The sequence below is a fragment of the Sporisorium graminicola genome, chromosome SGRAM_12, assembly GCF_005498985.1.
Source record: "Sporisorium graminicola strain CBS 10092 chromosome SGRAM_12, whole genome shotgun sequence".
NCBI classification, from domain to species: domain Eukaryota; kingdom Fungi; phylum Basidiomycota; class Ustilaginomycetes; order Ustilaginales; family Ustilaginaceae; genus Sporisorium; species Sporisorium graminicola.
In genome coordinates, this window is record NC_043722.1 from 1,182,360 (window position 1) to 1,200,657 (window position 18,298).

Below are 18,298 nucleotides of genomic sequence, written 5' to 3' on the forward strand. Positions count from 1 at the left end.
ATATGGCTTCTCCCGGACGCCTTTTTTGTGGCATCCTTTTCGCGAAATTCGCCTTCTCAAAAGTCACACACTCGACTCTGCATGACTGCGTCTAACTCACACGCACACACACAGCCTCGCTCATCAGACATGTGGCCAAGGCTCTTCGCCGCACGGGACTCGAGATCGCGAGACGTGGCATGAAACGGTAACGCCGTCGAAGAGTGTCTCATACTCGCGGCCTGTGCACTTCTCCGCTGAAATCGTAAGAGACCTCGAGGTGAGCGAGCGAGCACACGGAACTGCAAAATTTTGCTCGATCGGCCCTCGGTAAAAGGCAATGTGATCCCGCGTGCATGTGTAAGACGCGAATGGCCGTCAGGCACAGCCCAAGCACCTTCACTAGTGATGGACGCACAGCTCAGCTTAGCTCGACCGCCCACCGTCAGGTGGTGCGTAGAATAGGAGAAGAACGTGGGGGAAAAAATCTAGCGAGACGTCCGATCCTTAGGAATCTTTCCGTCGGGACGAAAAGCAGCGTTCCAAGAACAGACGCTGCCATCGATCGATTCATGCTTGCACAGACATGCTGTGCTAAGAGTGGATGAGTGCCAAGAAGACCAAGCCGTCCTTGTTTCTCCCCATCTGTGGAGCGAGGCAAACGGAGTTGCCGAAAATCCGAGATTTCGAAGAAGAAAAGGGCGTTTCGATATAATGGCAAGGCGGGCGGGCGGCGGCCGGGCGTTGGTTTGCAGCTCCGAACATGTCTCACAGTTGGTGTCAGAAATGGGAAGCGACGCTGACAGCTGCCGTCGACTTATGTGTGTGTTGCTCTTGACCCGACGCAGCAAGACGCTACTCCATCGAACTAACTTGCCGGCTCTCGTTCCGCATCGCCACCCGGTCGGTCGGTCGGTGCCGTGTCGGCTTGATTCCATTGCATCTGTCACATATAGAGCAGTCTCTGCAGTCACGCAGTCCGCCTTTGAGTTAGTCACGGTCACACGCAGAGACACAGACACGCAGCCGGCCAAGTTGGGGTCTTAGATGCTTCACACTGACCAGCAGGATGCGGAGCGCCGTTGCTTCTGCATACTGGACAGCAAACGCCTTTCGTTCAACATCGGACTCAACCCCGTTCGTTGTGCAATGTCCGACTTTCGAGTGACTTACGCTCGTGCTCGCTGTCTCTTCTGTCTCTCCTCCCGGTGTTGCACTTTCTCTTGCTGCTCCTGTCTCTGTACCTAGGGTCCATGCCCGCTGCGCTACTAAGCTTAACGAGCTCTCACTCCATCATCATAACCTCCCTTTTTTGCCTTCTCCGCTTGCCTGGACCCATTCAGCCAGTTCAACTCCATCGTGGCCGTTCAACAGCCGGTCCTTTTCATATCTGTCTTTCTCCCTGCCTTTGCGCATCAGTGCCTCGCAGCAAGTTCGACCACGGCTCTCGGTCGACATCTTCCTCTCTTCGGATTTGCGCTTCGAGCTTCATTTGTAGTCAGCAACACGCTTTCATTTCACGGCCTGCTCGCCGGAACCAACCTAAGTAGCTCGCTCCGCCGTGTTGGAAAGACGCTCGACCAAACCCACCATACACTTCACCTCATCTCACCTGCACCTCCTACGCATGCCAATCGCTCGTGCACGACACTCTTCTTTTATTTGACTCAAGGTCCCTCGCCGCTTTGGCGCATGCTACAATCACATCGTTGCACCCTCCACCCACCATATCCGTGAGACCACGGTGACCTCTTCATCGACACAAAACAAGCTTTGGCTTTCGCCCCCTCCACTGTGCAGCGGCTTACGCTTCTTCCAACCAGTCACACTTTTACGTCTCGCTCATTCTGCTTCATCGCCCCTTGGATCTGATCCTGGCTTGAAGCCCGACATCCGACGCTCGCTGCTGCCCATCAATAGTCTCATCTCATCCATTCTTTCTTAGCTGCTCCCAGCTCTTGGAAGCCCTCCTTCCCTCCTCATCGCCGTCGCCCTCGTCAGCCTCTTGACCCGGACCCTTCCCCTTTCGTTCAAGACTCTGTCCTTACATCGATCCGTACAACATAGGAGTAGCAACACCATCTTCAAGCTCAAGCTTCCTACCTGCTCCGGTCGCGGCCGATCGTCCGATCAGACCCAACTACAGTCCTTTCGAAACAACCTCCCGATGAATCGTAAGGCGCTAGCTCCCGCCCCGTCTTCCGTCACCAATGTCGCACCTACAATGCTGCGAACGCACTCGCGTACCGCCTCGCACGGTGGCTCGGGCACCTACACCGAGATGAGAGCCCAGATCCGAAAGGAGCGAGAAAACGAAAAGCTTCAACGTTCGCACCTCCACGGCCCTCCTGCTTCCAGCCGTGATCCTGAACCCCAGCCTCGCAAGCAGACCCACGTTAGCGCCCTCTTGCACTCGCAAATTTCTAACAGTACCTCTGATCAGAAAGTCGGACACGTTCCCACGTCCGAAGACGACCCTGGCGACGAACTCTCCGTAGACAAGAAGAGCTACCTTCGTGTCTTGCCTCCTTCCAGCTACGCAATGAGCGCCGACAACGTTTCCAACATGTCTGCCGCATCTAGCCAGATCTCGTCTGCTTCGTCCACTACTGGCATCGTCAGGAAACGCAGCCAGAACGTCTCGATGCAGGATCAACACCAATCGCAGCCGCTACAGTCTAGCTCGCAAGTCTCGGTTCACGCAATGCATCAAATCCTCCAACAGCAGCAACAGCAGCAGCAACAGCAGCAACACCAGCCACACCAAATTAGGCAAGAATCCGCCTCTGCTGTCCCTGTCCGAGTGGATTCTCTCTCCAGCCTTCATTCGCCGATCGAGTCTCCCGAGCAGACCATCGGCATCGATGCTCTTCAGGCGGCTTTCTCGGCAAAGTACTACGAGCTGGCCAACAAGTGCAAGAATTGGGAAAAGTACGCTGCAAAGCTCAGGGCACAGCTCGGTGTCCTCGAGGCCGAGAACCGTGTCCTCAAGGAGCAAAATTCGCAGCTCGAGAGCGACAATGTGCAGCTTCAAGCCATTCTCCGTCAAGAAGAGAAGACTCGTACACAGATGCAAGGTCGCATGAGCTCGCTCGAAGACTGCCTCTCCCAACGCAGCGCCTCCACGAACAACCTCAATGCACAGTTCCGAGCCGTTGAGATGCTCGACTACGATCACCTGTCCATCCCTTCAGCGCCTTCCTCCGCCGAGAAGAACAGCGATGCCGCGGTCTTTCGTCATACGCCTTATTGCTCCTCCAATCTTCAAGTTGAGGACCGTTCCGAGCTTCGTCCTCAGGCCATGCCGAGCCTTCCCAACGCTGCCGGCGTCGTGCAAACTACGACGGTAGCCCAGTACTCGGAGGTGGACTCTGCACGCAGCCAAGTGCTGGCAAGCCAAGCCATGCTACCGCTCGAGGCGATGCAAAACAAGTGGGAGAGCCCCGATCATCGTGCAGGGGTGCCAAGCCCCGCCCTTGCTCAGTCTGCGAATGATGCCAGCTTCAACGTGGAGGGCAGAAGCTCACGTCTCGGCAATCGTCCAGACGTCCAGGGATCGCAAGTCGCCCACCAGAGATCGGGCACGGTAGGCGCCTTCGGAATGATGGTGCCCAGGTCTGGATCCGTCCTGGGAGCTCATCGTGGACACACCTTGACCTCTCACGCTTTGGCACAACAGGAAGCGATTGACGCCATCGCACGACCTGCTTCTGCGCAGCGTTTCCACGGCACCTGTCTGGAGAGCAACGTCTCGACCACTGCAGCAAGCATCGTTGCCAGTACCGGCGTCACCAAAGCTGCTTTGCAAAGCAAACGCCGAAGCACTGTCTCGGGCGACCGTGGACCGAGCCTCAGCCTCGCTCAGATCGTCAAAGGCGCCCTCACGGCATCCGGCGTTGTGGCTGCAGGCTCTTCGCAATCGCAGAGTAGCCACACTAGTCCCAATGACAAGGCACTCACCAGCAGCGATTACCTGCAGGAATACGTCGAGAAGCGACGCGAGGCGATGCGTTCCTCCTTTACAGCACAGCAAAAGGGCATGACACCTTCCCATGGTCAAGCAGGTGCATCGCGACCAGCATCTCGAGCAGCATCCCGGCTGAGCACGCAGTCGGGCACTCGCTGTCGCAGCCGAGCCGGCAGCGTTCACGACGCAATCCCGGTGGCCGTCGAAGACGTCTTCTGCAACCCAAGGACGTTCTACGCGCACTCGAGCGAGCCCTCGCCCGAACCACTCGCCGAACAGCTGGCCTCCTCCAGCCTCGACCCTCATGCAGACATCACCGCAGCCTCGCAGCGCCTGATGGCTGCCACCGATACCCAGGCCCAAGCGGTCAAGCTCATGACGCGCAGACAGCTCAGTGCCACATCCAGTCCCAGCTCCCTCATGGCGGTTTCACCCGCCAAGGAGCAGGATCAGCAGGAGCACATTTCCTTCGAGAGGAAGCTCTACATGCGATTCCAGGAGGAGCTCAACGCTGAAGAGTTCACCAAGTTTGAGCGATGTATCCAGCGCTATGACTTTCTCGACATCCCGCTCGAGGGTAACAAGGGCTTGATCACACGTGTTAAGCGTCTCTTGCTCGTCTCGGATCCCGATCTGCGTTCCAAGCCTGAGAAGCTTCGTGTACGACAGCACCTGGCTCGCGACTTTGAAAAGATGGCTAAAAATTTTGGTCAGAATCAAGGCACTCAGCAACAGCAGCAGCAGCCGTCGTCATAACGGGCAGATGCTCTCGATACCGTAACAGCGAAATTTGTGTTTGCCTGACGACGTCAAAAATGCGGCAGAAGCCGCTCTCATCTACGATACCTAGCACACTCTATGATGTCTCCATCCCCCTAAAATGTACGTTTACAATGTTTGCGTCCCCCGGGCCCATGTAGAGTCTGTCGTCAAAAGCGCTAGCAGCTGCGTCCGGCGCCCGGGTGTCACTTGGTAGTCTCCGTTTATGCTCCATCTCTGTACATCGTTTGCGTTTGCCCACACAAGCCTGTCCTTTCTAATCACTCAAACGTGCGCTGCTCACCATGGCGCGCCATACATCTCGTAAGCCCGACGGTTCAACCTCATGGATGCCAGCCTCGACCAAGGGGACCAGTAAGCGGCGAGGCAAGGTCGAAGTGCGACAGAGACACGGTGGTGGATGAAGAACGTGATTGAATGACAGAAACGTGAATGCAAGCGTGGCTGAGGGTTCATCGGTGTCTAAGCTTCCTTTCTGCGCTTCTTTTCGCGCTTTGGCGATTCCGTCGCTTGCGCATCCGCGTCCGTTGAATCTGAGAGAGCCGATTTGCGTTTACTCTTCTCCTTGTGTGACTTGGTCTTCGTTAGCGAGTCGGGTTCGGATTTGACAATCGACGGAGGGGTGGCGTATTTCGACAGGTCGTCACTCTCCACCGCGGACGTATCGTCTTCGTCCTCCCATCGGACTCTTCTGGGAGGGGTGGGGGCGGGCGACGAAGCAGCAGGCCCGGCCGCAGGAGAATCCAGTCCAGTCCTCGAGCGTGCGGACCCAAGGCCGAGCGCCTGCGAGGGGAGCAGGCTCTTCTTGAGGTAGGATCGATCGTTGGTGGGTGAGGGCCCCTTGAACGGTTCGGCGAGTAGCGATCCGTGCACGGAAAGCATATGGTTGGCGACGGTGAGGCTGATGACGGTGAAGCTGAGCTTGCCACTCGAACCGCCGAGCTTCGATCCATTGGCGCGGTTTCTCCAGTACCCAAGCCCGTGATCGGTGTTCGAAGCGTCCTCTGCATCGTGCACAAACTCCCACTCCGTCTCGGGCAGATGCGATGCTGGGATTGAAGCGTTGAACAGCCCATATAGCAACACTGAGACGTGCGAGGGCGAAGACAGGCAAATGGTGCCTTCGAGCATCTGCCCGATCTTGGGCCTCCACACGACGCATTCGAACCCAACGGCGGCAGTGGCGAAGGCAGAGTCGGCAGAGAACACCGCCGTGTCCTGCAGGAACCGTGTGGGAGTGTGGGTGATTAGTACACCCGACAGCTGAGGCACGTAGCGCATCACGAGCGTATCCATGAGATCGGAGAACGCGGCGTACGGGTCGTTCGACCAGACTGGTGGGATCGGCAGGTTGAGAACGGGATACATTCGCTCAAAGGCTGATGTGACCGAGCGAGACGTCGAAGCGGAGAACGCGCCATCGGTTGTAGAGGAGGCAGCATCATCGACGACGGTGATGGGAAGGGCGACAATGGTCGAGCTAGAAGACGATTTGCGGGTCTTCTTCTTCGACTCCGAGCCGGACTTGGACTCTCGTCGTTTCGATTTGTCCTTTACTTTGCCATCCTTCGACATTGTGAAGAAAATGTGGCCCGATGGCGGATGGTGCGATAGCGAGTGAGCAAGTGATCGTCGGGGTCGATCCGATGTGAGATGTCTTGGCGTGCGAAGTTTCCTAGCCGTGGTTGCGCAAGGTCCGAAAGAGCGACTGCATGGGATTTGAGATAGCGCGAGGAGAGCGTGGGATACCGATGCGTGTCGAGGACGGCTGAGGTGGTAGCTCGTCCTGGCCGGTCTGATAATTGTTTCGAGAAGGCTGGCTATGGTCGAAAGAAAATTGATATCTGCTGCACCCTTGCTTCTGTCTCGACCCGCTTACTCCAGGGAAATTTTTCTTCTCAAGCGCAAACCTTCGAAAAAGTCGCCTCCACAGTCTTCGGGAATCGGGTACCGCACGAAATTTGGAACTTGTTAAACCGCGGATATGTGGTGCAGGAGAAAAGAGAAGAGAATCATTCAAATCGATCAAAGCGTCGATTCGGGCAAATCGAGGTTGTGGGAAAATTTTCGCGTCTCTTCTTCCGCTCAGTCCTACGCCAGTGGAATGTCTTTCTTTCCGCTCGATCACTTCGTTTTTGTCGCGTTCAACGATTCGTAGAACAAGGCTGAGCAAAAAATTTGAATGGACCGCCGCCCCTGCAGCCTTTTGGTGGTTGGAATTTTCTCTCGCTGCACGTCTGAAATTCACCTCACGTCACTGTGGCTGAACAGCAACAGAAAGAAAATTGGAACAGGAAAGGCACACAAAACTCCATCTTGCTGCCTGGCTTGAATTGTGCCTGTGCGCTGTACTGTTGCTGTTGCTGCTGCTGTCAACAATTTGGAATCTCTTTGCTTTTGTCGGTCAGGAAGCCTTCCGAGAGCTCCGTTCGAGGCCCTTGCCACTTGCTCTTCAGCCGGTTTGCACATCTTCTTCTCTCCATCATCTCGATCCACCCACCATCCCACACCCATCCCCGCACAACCATATCAAAAATGTCTGCCGAGAACCAGGAGATCCCCCAGTTCAAGCTCGTCCTCGTCGGTGACGGTGGTACGGGCAAGACCACTTTCGTCAAGCGTCACTTGACCGGAGAGTTTGAGAAGAAGTACATCGCCACGCTCGGTGTCGAGGTGCACCCTCTCCAGTTCCACACCAACTTCGGTACCATCTGCTTCAACGTCTGGGACACTGCGGGACAGGAGAAGTTCGGCGGTCTCCGTGACGGCTACTACATTCAGGGCCAGTGCGGTATCATCATGTTCGATGTGACTTCGCGCATCACCTACAAGAACGTGCCCAACTGGCACCGTGACTTGGAGCGCGTTTGCGAGAACATCCCCATCGTGCTCTGCGGTAACAAGGTCGACGTCAAGGAGCGCAAGGTCAAGACCGGCGCCGTCACCTTCCACCGCAAGAAGAACCTCCAGTACTTCGAGATCTCGGCCAAGTCCAACTACAACTTCGAGAAGCCTTTCCTCTGGTTGGCACGAAAGCTCGTCGGCAACCCTACCCTCGAGTTCGCCGCCGCTCCCGCTCTTGCCCCTCCCGAGGTTCAGGTCGACCAGGCCCTTATGGCTCAGTACGACGCCGAGCTCCAGCGCGCCGCTGCTGCTCCCCTGCCCGACGAGGACGACGGTGACCTCTAAGCCTTTTCAGTTATACACGTCGTGCACGCAAGTGCTCAAACAAATACGAAGCGAATCAGTCGCCGGGCCGCATGTTCCTCCTACACCTTGCTGCGCGTGCACACTAGCACTTCCATCTAGCATTTCTCTTTGCCATAATACCTGCATTTCTGTCGTTCGCCCGCACAAAATGCCATTGCTTTGCCGCTTGCTCTCAGCTTGTTCACATCCTATTCTCTCTTGTATTCCTTGTTTGCGTTTCTTCCAGATGTTGTTTGTCACGTTCGTCCATCGAGTCTGACTTCTGAGTCAACACACTCGGCCTCAGTCTAATCCCAGCCGCTGCTCCGATCGAGCTGTTTGAGTTGGTGACACGATCCAGAGCTGCAATCTACTGTCAAAGCGAGGTAGTAGGACCAAAGTTCACCGCAGGAAGGTCTCCTTGGGCTGTTCGATGAGTCGAGAGCTTCCCAGATGTCAGATTGTTCAGCGAACTCAGACAGTGCAACATCTGTCGTGCGAGAAAGCCTGCTTGCCATGTGGCTTTGCAATTTGATCGAAATCGAGCGAAGACGGAGCGACGCATCGGAATGTCCAACACAGCGCACGGGTCAAGTCGCTTTTTAGGATTCTTTTGCGCGCTGCTCTGTTGCTCGCCTTGAGCGATCAGGCACGCGACACTGACCATTCCTCGCTTTAATAGCTTCTTGCTCGTCTTCGAGCTTGCACTGCTCTGCAGAAGAAGAATATCTCGAGCATCCGTCTTTTTGCACGACAGAGCAGATCGAAGACACTGACCGAAGGATGCGGCGCGAGCAAGCCAGAAAGGCGGAGGGCGGACGGTCTGTTTGCGAGCTTGGAAGATCTGAAATTGAAGAGGGCAGAAATTTCCGTTGTGGGCTGTGCTGAGCTTGGTGAAGAAAGGGGAGCCGAAGCGCAAGCAGTCTCTGGAAGCTGCAATGAAACGCGACGTCGGATGCGCGCGGGTACGCTGCAAGTAAGCCAAGCAGCGCAAGGACGAACAGCGACTTTGCTTTCATCTATCTGCCTTTGCATCACTTTCAATACTTCGAAAGAGAGCTGCAACGCAAAGCGTCGACGACGGGATAGGTGCGCGTGTGCAAGGATGCGTGCACGGCGCTGTATGCTTGCGTGCGTTTCTGCGCCCTTGCTTCCGTCGCAAGGCCGCGAGGCAAGCTTCACGCTTCCTTGCTCGGTGTGTGGCTTGGCTTACTGCGCTCTTTTCAAAGCTGTGCTGTGCCGCGCTGTCCTTTCTCTGTCTTTCTCTCTCTCTCTTCTCTCTTCTCTCTTCATTGGTGGTCAATGTGTGTGGGTTTTGGAGGAGAGACGAGACACTCAACACAGCTCAGCTCTCGAATTCTGAATTCATTTCCAAGCACACAGCAATCGCTAGTACAGCCAAAGCTCACTCTCTCTCCGATTTCACTCCATTCAGCGCTTCTGCTTCTGCTCCTGCTTCTGTTTCTGATTTATGCCCAGTCGTTTGTTTCTCTACGCTTCCACCGCTCAACTGCCTGGGGAGTGGATGCGCGTTGTATTCCCAACGCGAAAAACTAACTTGGTTCATTTTGTATTGCGATGATCCCTTTTTTGAATTTTGTATTCCGCAATCTGTCGTCGCGCCTTTCAGAAATGTGCTGTTGTGCTATGCTGTGCTGTGACTTTGCGTTGGATTACGATTTGATTTGGATTTTGCTTCGCAATGCCGTCGTGGTGAGTCGTGCCGCTGTGCTGTGATGTGCTTCCTTTGCCGCCTTTGAACCGTGCTGTTTGGTGCTCTCTGATCCGCATTCGCGTCCGTTTCTTTCAATCTTGGCCTTGCTGTCGGTCGGCTGGTTGCGTGTGTGTGTGTGTTGGCCGTTCCGCCCCTCTTTTTGCGTCGCCCCCCTTTGCCCAGCGCGCCGCCGTCCGCTCCCCTTTGTGCTGTGCTGTTCATTCGCCTTTTTCCCGCTAGAGGCATTCGCACACACACGCACACGCACACCTCTCTCTCTCTCGCCCTTTCCTTCCGCTCCCGCTGTTATCGCCTCTCTGGCCCACCACCAAACTACCACACTCACGATCGCCACTTCGTGTCACTTTGACCATCACCATCTACTACCATCATCATCGTCCACCTGCACAACCTCAGGGTGAGTATACCTCCCTCTCCCTCTTCTTCGGCGGTGCAGTCTACACACCTGCCCGTCCGCCCGTCGACATCCAGACACGTACCCCGGCTCCGCCCAAACCTCACTCGACATCAACTGGCACATACCATCGTCCGGCTTTGACATTCGCGCTGCCGTCCCGTCTCCACCACATATCCGCCCTTTGATATGGTCAACACCACACACTGCCAAAACGGTCGATCCTATCTAGCACCTTTGCCGTTCGACAGCACAGATCAGTCGTGTCATCATTCTCGTTGTTGTGGTGGTCTCTGACAGTTACGCTACGGATGATGTCAGCTGCAATCCACTCATAGCCTTCTACATCATAGCAGGGCGTACAAAGTTGGAGTACGAAGGAGACACATGCGATGCTGTTCTGACAGCATAATGATCCCTGTGCGCCGTCACTATCAACGTCGCAATATTCTACTGGATGCAAGCGCACGAGTCATCGTTTTTACTTCGACAGGGGGCTGGTGTATATCTCAAACTTCTCCCATCGTGCAATGCACGCCCGCCTTTGCAAGCCGGAACCATCCGCGTCGTTATCAGCTTCCATATCTGCCATCGTCACATCGACTTTGACCGTCCTTCTAGTCCCCCTTCTCGTTCTGGATGTCGACTCACCCAACTACCGATCCGCATGCTGTACAGTGTTACTGACCTTCCTCCACTCATCGATTCATTCTCTCCGCTTTGTACCGGTCCACTCTTGCAGCCGTTTCAATTCTTTTCATCTCTAGACCTTTTTGTCACAACCGATATTCAAGATGCCGGAATCGCGTGAAGACTCTGTCTACCTTGCCAAGCTCGCCGAGCAGGCTGAGCGCTACGAGGGTAAGTAGCAGCAACAGCAGCAAGTCAATCCCCGTTTATCTTGCGCGCTTTGCAGGATTTTTTCGTTTGATCGGCGGTCTTACGGTTTAAGCTGTGGAAGCAACAGTCGAAAGGCTCTGCAGATGCGGAAAAAATGCGACTACAGCGCCAAACCTTTTTGCATTGACTCCTGAAACTGACTTTGACTGTCCCTCCTTACCTTTACGTCTTTACAGAGATGGTCGAGAACATGAAGCGCGTCGCTTCGTCCGACCAGGAGCTCACCGTCGAGGAGCGCAACCTGCTCTCGGTCGCTTACAAGAACGTCATTGGTGCCCGCCGTGCCTCGTGGCGCATCGTCTCCTCCATCGAGCAGAAGGAGGAGTCCAAGGGCAACGAGGCCCAGGTTTCGATGATCAAGACCTACCGTGAGAAGATCGAGGCTGAGCTCGCCGAGATCTGCGAGGACATTCTCGATGTCTTGGACAAGCACCTCATCCCTTCGGCCGCCACTGGCGAGAGCAAGGTCTTCTACCACAAGATGTACGTGCCATTTGATCTCGTCTGCTGTGCCCACGCAGACATGTGCAAGAGCCAGCTCTTTTTTTACCCCTCTTCGTAGACCCGACATGCTGACCGACTTTTTTTTTCTAAACCTTCTGAATTCGTTTCGTGCCTCAATAGGAAGGGTGACTACCACCGATACCTCGCCGAGTTCGCCACCGGTGACAAGCGCAAGGACTCCGCTGACAAGTCGCTCGAGGCCTACAAGGCTGCTTCGGACGTTGCCGTCACCGAGCTGCCCCCCACCCACCCTATCCGCCTGGGTCTCGCCCTGAACTTCTCGGTCTTCTACTACGAGATCTTGAACAGCCCCGACCGCGCTTGCCACCTCGCCAAGCAGGCCTTCGACGACGCCATCGCCGAGCTCGACACTCTTTCGGAGGAGAGCTACAAGGACTCGACGCTCATCATGCAGCTGCTCCGCGACAACCTTACCCTCTGGACTTCGGACATGCAAGATTCCGAGAAGCCCGCTGAGGCTGCCGCTGGTGAGGCCCCCGCTGCCGAGGCCAAGGGTGAGGAGGCTGCTTAAGGGAGCAGAGTACAGATTGAAAGAAAAAGTTCCCCCGACAACCTCTCCGTCTTGCTCCCTTTCCCCCTCCTTCTCCTCCTTGTTTCCCTCTCGCGTCCCCACGTCCTTTGGAGGCCGTCGCTTCGTCTCTCGCCACTTCCCACCGCCGTCTTGTCGTGTTTGACTGATGTGCACGTTGCCGAGGGGTGCGATGCAGCATTTGATGGAGCGCTTGTCTTTCATAGACGGCGTAAGATCAACCTTTGATGCTTGGCAATGCGCCTTTTCTTTTCCTCTCTCGACAACGAGTCACACCGGGTTGGATTCGACGGGACGGAGTGGGGAGAATGAAAGATGTGCTGTACCTGTATCCAGGTCATGTTGCCGAATTTTCTTTCCATTCGACGCCGTGCTATATCCAGAACAACTTTGCCAAAGCTCTGCTATTGTATGTGTCAAATCTGTGTCGCGGTGAGGAGGAGGACCAAACTGAGAAAGCATCTAATCAAGGACTAGGTGAGAAGGACAAAAGAGGCGAGCGTCAAGGAATGCCAACCGAGGATTCGCATCAAGTTGCTGCTCAGCTCGATTGCCGTGCTCTGCACAGCGAGCTTCAGGCAGGTCGCAGAGCAAGAGCGGGAGAAAGCACAGGTAATCGTGTGCAACCCGCGTTCAGCGCCGTGCCATCTCTACACCTTCGGGTTTTCATCGCTGAGAGCGTTCTTCGGGCTTCAATTCGAATGAGAGAAAGTAACGAGCGTCGGCCCAGTCGAAGAGAAGAAAAACCGGGTTGATGAGAAGGTCCTTCCGAACCGTTGTCGAAGAAGAAAAGCAAATTGGATAGGGTCGTTCGAAGATGAAAGCGAAGAGCACGGACCGCGTTGGCTGTGACGGATTTCGAGGCGTGTCGGCGAAAGGGAAATTGGCGCATGAAGGAAGGAAGCCCTTTGTGCGTGTGTTGCGAGTGACTGACGGACTTGCTCTCGGAGAAGTCTTCCGCAACGGACATGCACAAAAAATGTGGGGGCTGTACAGCACAGCACAAGACTGTCTGGGACAATAGACACTTCTTCGCTCCCTTCTCATCGCTTCACCAGTCCTTTAATTGTTTCCTCCCGTCTGTACCAGTCTCGTCGTATGCTAATCCGCTCTTGCCAGACCAGCCCTGCTTGAGTATCAGCACGACCGCTGTTCCGTGTACAGACTCCTTCGAGAAAGCAAGCTGCACAAAGCACGAACGGTACGACCTCCACCACCACCACCACCACCCTCTCTTTGCACCGTGGCTCGTTTCGTCCTACTGGAGAACAGCATCGCAATCGAGACTCGATCCGCTTTGCCACGCCTGCTGCTGCAGCACTTGCGGTCGACCGCCTCCTGCATCTAACTTCGCCGACCTCTGTGGCCCTCGACTACCGCAGGGCGGCGACACAGAGCAACGATGACGTCAAACTCATCTTCCTCGATGAGGGGCTTGACGCAGTACATCGCCGACTTGCGAGCATGTCGTGTCCGCGAGCTCGAAGAGAGGCGCATCAACAAGGAGATGGCTCACATCCGTCAAAAGTTCAAAGATGGCCAGCTCGACGGCTACCAAAAGAAAAAGTACCTCTCCAAGATTGTTTTTACCTACATCCTCGGCTACCAGGTCGACATTGGTCATATGGAAGCGGTCAACCTCATCGCCAGCCACAAGTACTCGGAGAAGCAGATCGGCTACCTGGCGATCACGCTGCTCATGCACGAGAACTCGGACATTGTTCGTCTCGTCGTTAACTCGATTCGCAAGGACTTGGATGAGATCAGCGAGGTCAACAACTGCTTGGCTCTGCATGCCATCGCCAATATTGGCGGTGTCGAGATGGCCGAGGCGCTGGCGGGGGACGTGCATCGTCTGCTCATCTCGCCAACGTCGCGCAGCTTTGTCAAGAAGAAGGCCGCACTCACGCTCCTGCGTCTCTACCGCAAGCATCCCGAGGTGATCCCAGCAGAAGACTGGGCGCTGCGCATCATCGCCATCATGGACGATGACAATTTGGGTGTGGCGTTGGCTGTCACCAGCCTGGTCATGACCATGGCACAAGACCATCCGGAAGCGTTTGCAAGTTCGTACCAGAAAGCGGTCCAACGCATGCATAGGATCGTGGTGGAGAACGACTTCACCGCGGAATATGTCTACTACAAGGTGCCCATTCCGTGGCTCCAGGTCAAGCTGCTGCGTCTGCTTCAGTATTATCCAAGCCCAGACGATCCAACACTTCGTAAGACCATCGAGAAGGTTCTCGACGCGATCATCAACAACTCGCAGGACAGCCCGAAGAATGTGCAGCACAACAATGCGCAGAACGCCATCTTGTTTGAGGCCATCAATCTGGCCATCCAGCTCGACACTGAGTCCGCAGTGGTCTCCAAGGCGGCGGTTCTACTGGGGCGCTTCATCCTGTCGCGCGAGACAAACGTGCGCTACTTAGGACTGGACACCATGGCGCATCTGGCAGCGTGCGCCGAGAGCTTGGAGCCGATCAAGATGCACCAAAACACCATCATCCTCTCGCTGCGCGACAAGGACATTTCGGTGCGTCGCAGAGGTGTCGACTTGCTCTACAGCATGTGCGACGTGACCAACGCCAAAGTGATTGTCTCGGAGCTGCTCAAATACATGCAAATCGCCGATTATGCGCTAAGGGAAGAGATGGTGCTCAAGATCGCCATCCTAACGGAAAAGTTCGCCACCGAGTACAGCTGGTACGTCGACACGATTCTGCAGCTCGTCAGCTCTGCGGGAGACCACGTGAGCGAAGAGGTGTGGTACCGCGTGATCCAGATCGTGGTCAACAACGAAGACGTGCAAGAATACGCCGCCACCAAAGTGCTCGAGCATCTCAAGTCGTCGACGTGCCACGAGAACATGATCAAGGTGGGTGGCTACATCTTGGGCGAGTTTGGGCATTTGATCGCCAACGATCCGGGAGCAAGTCCCATCGAGCAGTTCCACACGCTGCACTCACGATCGCATCTGTGCTCGCAGTCGACGCGCGCATTGCTGCTGTCGACGTACGTCAAGTGGCTCAACTTGTTCCCCGAGATTCGCGAGCAGATTCTGTACGTGCTCAACAGGTACAGGCACGTGTTGGACGCCGAGCTGCAGCAGCGGGCGTGCGAGTACGTGGCGCTGGCAGAGATGCCGGACGACGATCTGTTGCAAACTGTGTGCGACGAGATGCCGCCGTTTGCGGAACGGTCGTCGCTGCTTCTGAGTCGACTACACAAGAAGCACACGGATACCGAAGACAAGAGAACGTGGATCATCGGCGGTAAGGATACGAATCGCGGCAGAGAGCAGGCTCGATTGGAGAGTCTCAAGAAGGGGAAAGCGAATGGAGGAGCTATGCCAACAGGCAACGCTGGATCTGTGATTCCAGCAGGACACCGCAGCGAGGCGGTAACGGCCGATTCGATGCGCAACGGTGCCAACGAGGACGCGGACAACGTGCTGGCCGGGTTGGAGGGGCTCGATATGAGCGCGCCAACGCCAGGACTTGAAGACACTGGTCTGTTGTCGGAACAGCCCTTGATCGCTGACGATTCAGCGGCCAGCACTCCATCGGTGGGAACCGCGTCGACGCCGCTCAACACCAAGCCGCTGACGGCAGGCGCAGATAAATTCTTCCAGCGTCTTTGCTTTGCTCCTGAGGGCGTACTGTACGAAGACGGACAGATCCAAATCGGCCTCAAAACCGAGTATCACGGACACCAGGGTCGGCTGGCTCTCTACTTTGGCAACAAAATCGCGGTCAACTTTAACTCTTTTACCGTCACTGTACGGTCTCAAGATGCTGCTAGCTTGAGCGTAGCGCTGCCCAAGATTCCGACCAACACGCTGGGGGCCATGACGCAGGCACAGACGCTGGTGCTGTTGGAGTGCAAGGACCTTTTCACGCAACCGCCCATTCTGGAAGTGTCGTACCTGGCGGGTTCGCTACAGGAGATCCGACTGCGCCTGCCCGTGCTGATGACCAAGTTCGTCGAGCCGGTGCAGCTGGCGGCCACGGACTTTTTTGAACGGTGGCGGCAGATCGGTGGACCGCCGAGGGAGGCCCAAAAGGTTTTCTCGTTCAAGCTGTCGCCTTCGGGTGAAGTGGACGTGACGAGGCAGCGAAGGGTGTTGGAAGGGGCGCGCCTGCAGGTGCTGGATGGCGTGGATGCGAATCCGAACAACTCCGTGGCAGCCGGCGTGCTGCACATGGCGGATGCGGGCAAAGTCGGATGTCTGTTGCGGCTGGAACCGAACAAGGATGCCAAGTTGGCAAGGCTGACGGTGAGGACGACGAACGATCTGGCGAGTGCCGAGATGCTGAGGGTCCTGTTGGCCGTGTTGGCTGTAGACCAGGGCAAGCTCTGAAGTCGGGAGTTGATTTTACTCAGACATATACACTCAGAGATGATTCAAAACTGCTGCGAAGGACATATGAGCATTGAGCGAAGGCTGTGATTGCCGGTTCTTGAGCTGAGGCTGTGCCATGGAAGAAGCGATAGGGAAACTAGAAGGGCAGAAGATCGGGTGTGCCGGTTACTGTTGTCCAATTCATTTCGACGGGGAAGCCGGGTGAGTATCGGGTGAGCGCGGTGGGGCAGCATGGGTGGCGGCGGCGGCGGCATCCGATGAATTCTCAGATCAACTCGCCTTTTAATTTGCCTCCACACGACAGTCGGTTCTGTGCGTCTGAGCAGCTGCAGCAGCAGCACACGACATCAACTTTGCCCCGTCTCCACCATCTCTTTTCCAGTAGAGAACCTATCGAAAAAAGTCCAAGCATCTTTGGTGTAAGTTCCAGCATCTACTGTTGGGTAACGACATCGCTGGGTCCTGACAATGTTCGACTTTGCGTCTTCTCGCGGTGACAGTGGCGTCTTGTAGTTGCCGAAGTTGGTAAGGAAGCCGTAGCTGAGTGGCAGAAGTTTTTTGTTCAAGATGTTTCGTCGACGAGGTTGTTACGTGTAAGTTTGTGCTGCTGTGTATGGGGCCGCTACTACTTGCTGTTGTACCTGACCCTTTTGCCTCTCAAATCTGCCGCATATCACCACATCGTCTCGGCTTACGCTTTCTTTCTGCAGTTGTGGCCAGCGTAAGTAACCTGTCTCCCATCATTCCACGTCAAAACCACGCACACACACACTTACGCTTCCTCTTCCCTCCCATCCTCACCCGCAACAGTGGGCCATCTAGCCGAGAACTGCAGCTTCACCGACCGCCGCTGCTTCAACTGTCTCGAAGCGGGGCACGAGTCGTCCGCCTGCCCTGCCCCGCGCACCACCGAGACCAAGCAGTGCTACAACTGCGGCGGCAAAGGCCACATCAAGACCGACTGCCCCACCATCGACACGCAGGAATGCTTCGGCTGTGGCGGCAAAGGCCACGTCAAAGCCAACTGCCCCACCGTCGACAAGGAGAAGAAGTGCTACGGTTGCGGCGGTACGGGCCACGTCAAGGCCAACTGTGCGAGTGTCAAAGGTGGCTTGACCTGCAGGAAGTGCGGCGGTCCTAACCAGTAAGTGTTGAGCGCGAAAGAAGGGGTGGTGGTATGTGTGACGAGAGTGGCTGACACTGGGATGGCTTTTCTTGTCGAATCACAGCTTCGCTAGAGACTGCAAGGCCAACGGCACTGCTGCTGCCAATGGCGGCGTCAGGGCTAAAAGCTGCTATACTTGCAATCAAACCGGCCACGTAAGTTTGCTACCCCCGCGCTGGTAATCGTTCGCAGCGACCGTACAGCTGACCCTCTTCGGCTTTGCTTTTTTTTTACTCTGCCCCTCGCTTGCTCGTCTACCTCCGATGGACCCTTCCCACCCGACTCGACAAACGGCGCGGCGATACTCCTCCCGGATCCCATGCGCCGTAAATGGTGCGTAGATCGCCAGGCACTGCCCGCAAGCTCCCCTCGAGACGGCGGCAACTGCTCCTGGCACCAACCCCGCTGCTGCTCTGACTGCTTGACAAAACGGTCCTACCGGTGCAGGTGGTGGTGTGGTTCTCACGCTTTGAATGACAGAAGTTGCTTACTGTACGATGCGCGGAGAAGAGACCACCAGATGAGAGGAAACAGCTCGTGAGGTACACAGACCAAGAAACACAGACGCAAAGAGACCGCAGAGAGTGTGAAGATTGAGATTGAGTTTGAGTTTGGGAACTGAGAATGGAGATTGTTGCATGCAGAGAGAAGGCTAGAGTCTAAGAACGCTTGTTCAGTGTATGGGCTAGGCTACAAAGGGAAAGGTCAATCCGGCACCATTGATGCGGGGTGAGAGGGGAGGCGGGAGTCACTAAAGCTACAAGAAGTC

General features: G+C 55.7%; 6 protein-coding genes across 6 annotated transcripts; 5 read left to right on the forward strand and 1 right to left on the reverse strand.

Moving 5' to 3' along the window:
• Positions 1–3,985: 3,985 nt before the first annotated feature.
• On the forward strand, positions 3,986–4,702 carry EX895_001960 (uncharacterized protein; the record flags this gene model as incomplete). The annotated part of the gene is made up of 1 exon (XM_029882559.1): positions 3,986–4,702. The coding sequence occupies one exon, from the start codon at positions 3,986–3,988 to the stop codon at positions 4,700–4,702; it is 717 nt and encodes a 238-aa protein (XP_029741414.1).
• Positions 4,703–5,188: 486 nt separating this feature from the next.
• EX895_001961 (uncharacterized protein) lies at positions 5,189–6,301 on the reverse strand (the record flags this gene model as incomplete). The annotated part of the gene is made up of 1 exon (XM_029882560.1): positions 5,189–6,301. One exon carries the CDS (start codon positions 6,299–6,301, stop codon positions 5,189–5,191), a length of 1,113 nt encoding a protein of 370 aa, XP_029741415.1.
• A 960-nt stretch (positions 6,302–7,261) lies between these two features.
• Positions 7,262–7,915, forward strand: EX895_001962 (uncharacterized protein; the record flags this gene model as incomplete). The annotated part of the gene is made up of 1 exon (XM_029882561.1): positions 7,262–7,915. The coding sequence occupies one exon, from the start codon at positions 7,262–7,264 to the stop codon at positions 7,913–7,915; it is 654 nt and encodes a 217-aa protein (XP_029741416.1).
• A 2,923-nt stretch (positions 7,916–10,838) lies between these two features.
• EX895_001963 (uncharacterized protein) lies at positions 10,839–11,980 on the forward strand (the record flags this gene model as incomplete). The annotated part of the gene is made up of 3 exons (XM_029882562.1): positions 10,839–10,905; positions 11,121–11,427; positions 11,569–11,980. 3 exons carry the CDS (start codon positions 10,839–10,841, stop codon positions 11,978–11,980), a joined length of 786 nt encoding a protein of 261 aa, XP_029741417.1.
• A 1,420-nt stretch (positions 11,981–13,400) lies between these two features.
• EX895_001964 (uncharacterized protein) lies at positions 13,401–16,361 on the forward strand (the record flags this gene model as incomplete). Its single annotated transcript, XM_029882563.1, has 1 exon — positions 13,401–16,361. The coding sequence occupies one exon, from the start codon at positions 13,401–13,403 to the stop codon at positions 16,359–16,361; it is 2,961 nt and encodes a 986-aa protein (XP_029741418.1).
• Positions 16,362–16,931: 570 nt separating this feature from the next.
• On the forward strand, positions 16,932–17,954 carry EX895_001965 (uncharacterized protein; the record flags this gene model as incomplete). Its single annotated transcript, XM_029882564.1, has 5 exons — positions 16,932–16,957; positions 17,075–17,085; positions 17,175–17,508; positions 17,594–17,684; positions 17,871–17,954. 5 exons carry the CDS (start codon positions 16,932–16,934, stop codon positions 17,952–17,954), a joined length of 546 nt encoding a protein of 181 aa, XP_029741419.1.
• Between the last annotated feature and the right edge of the window lie 344 nt (positions 17,955–18,298).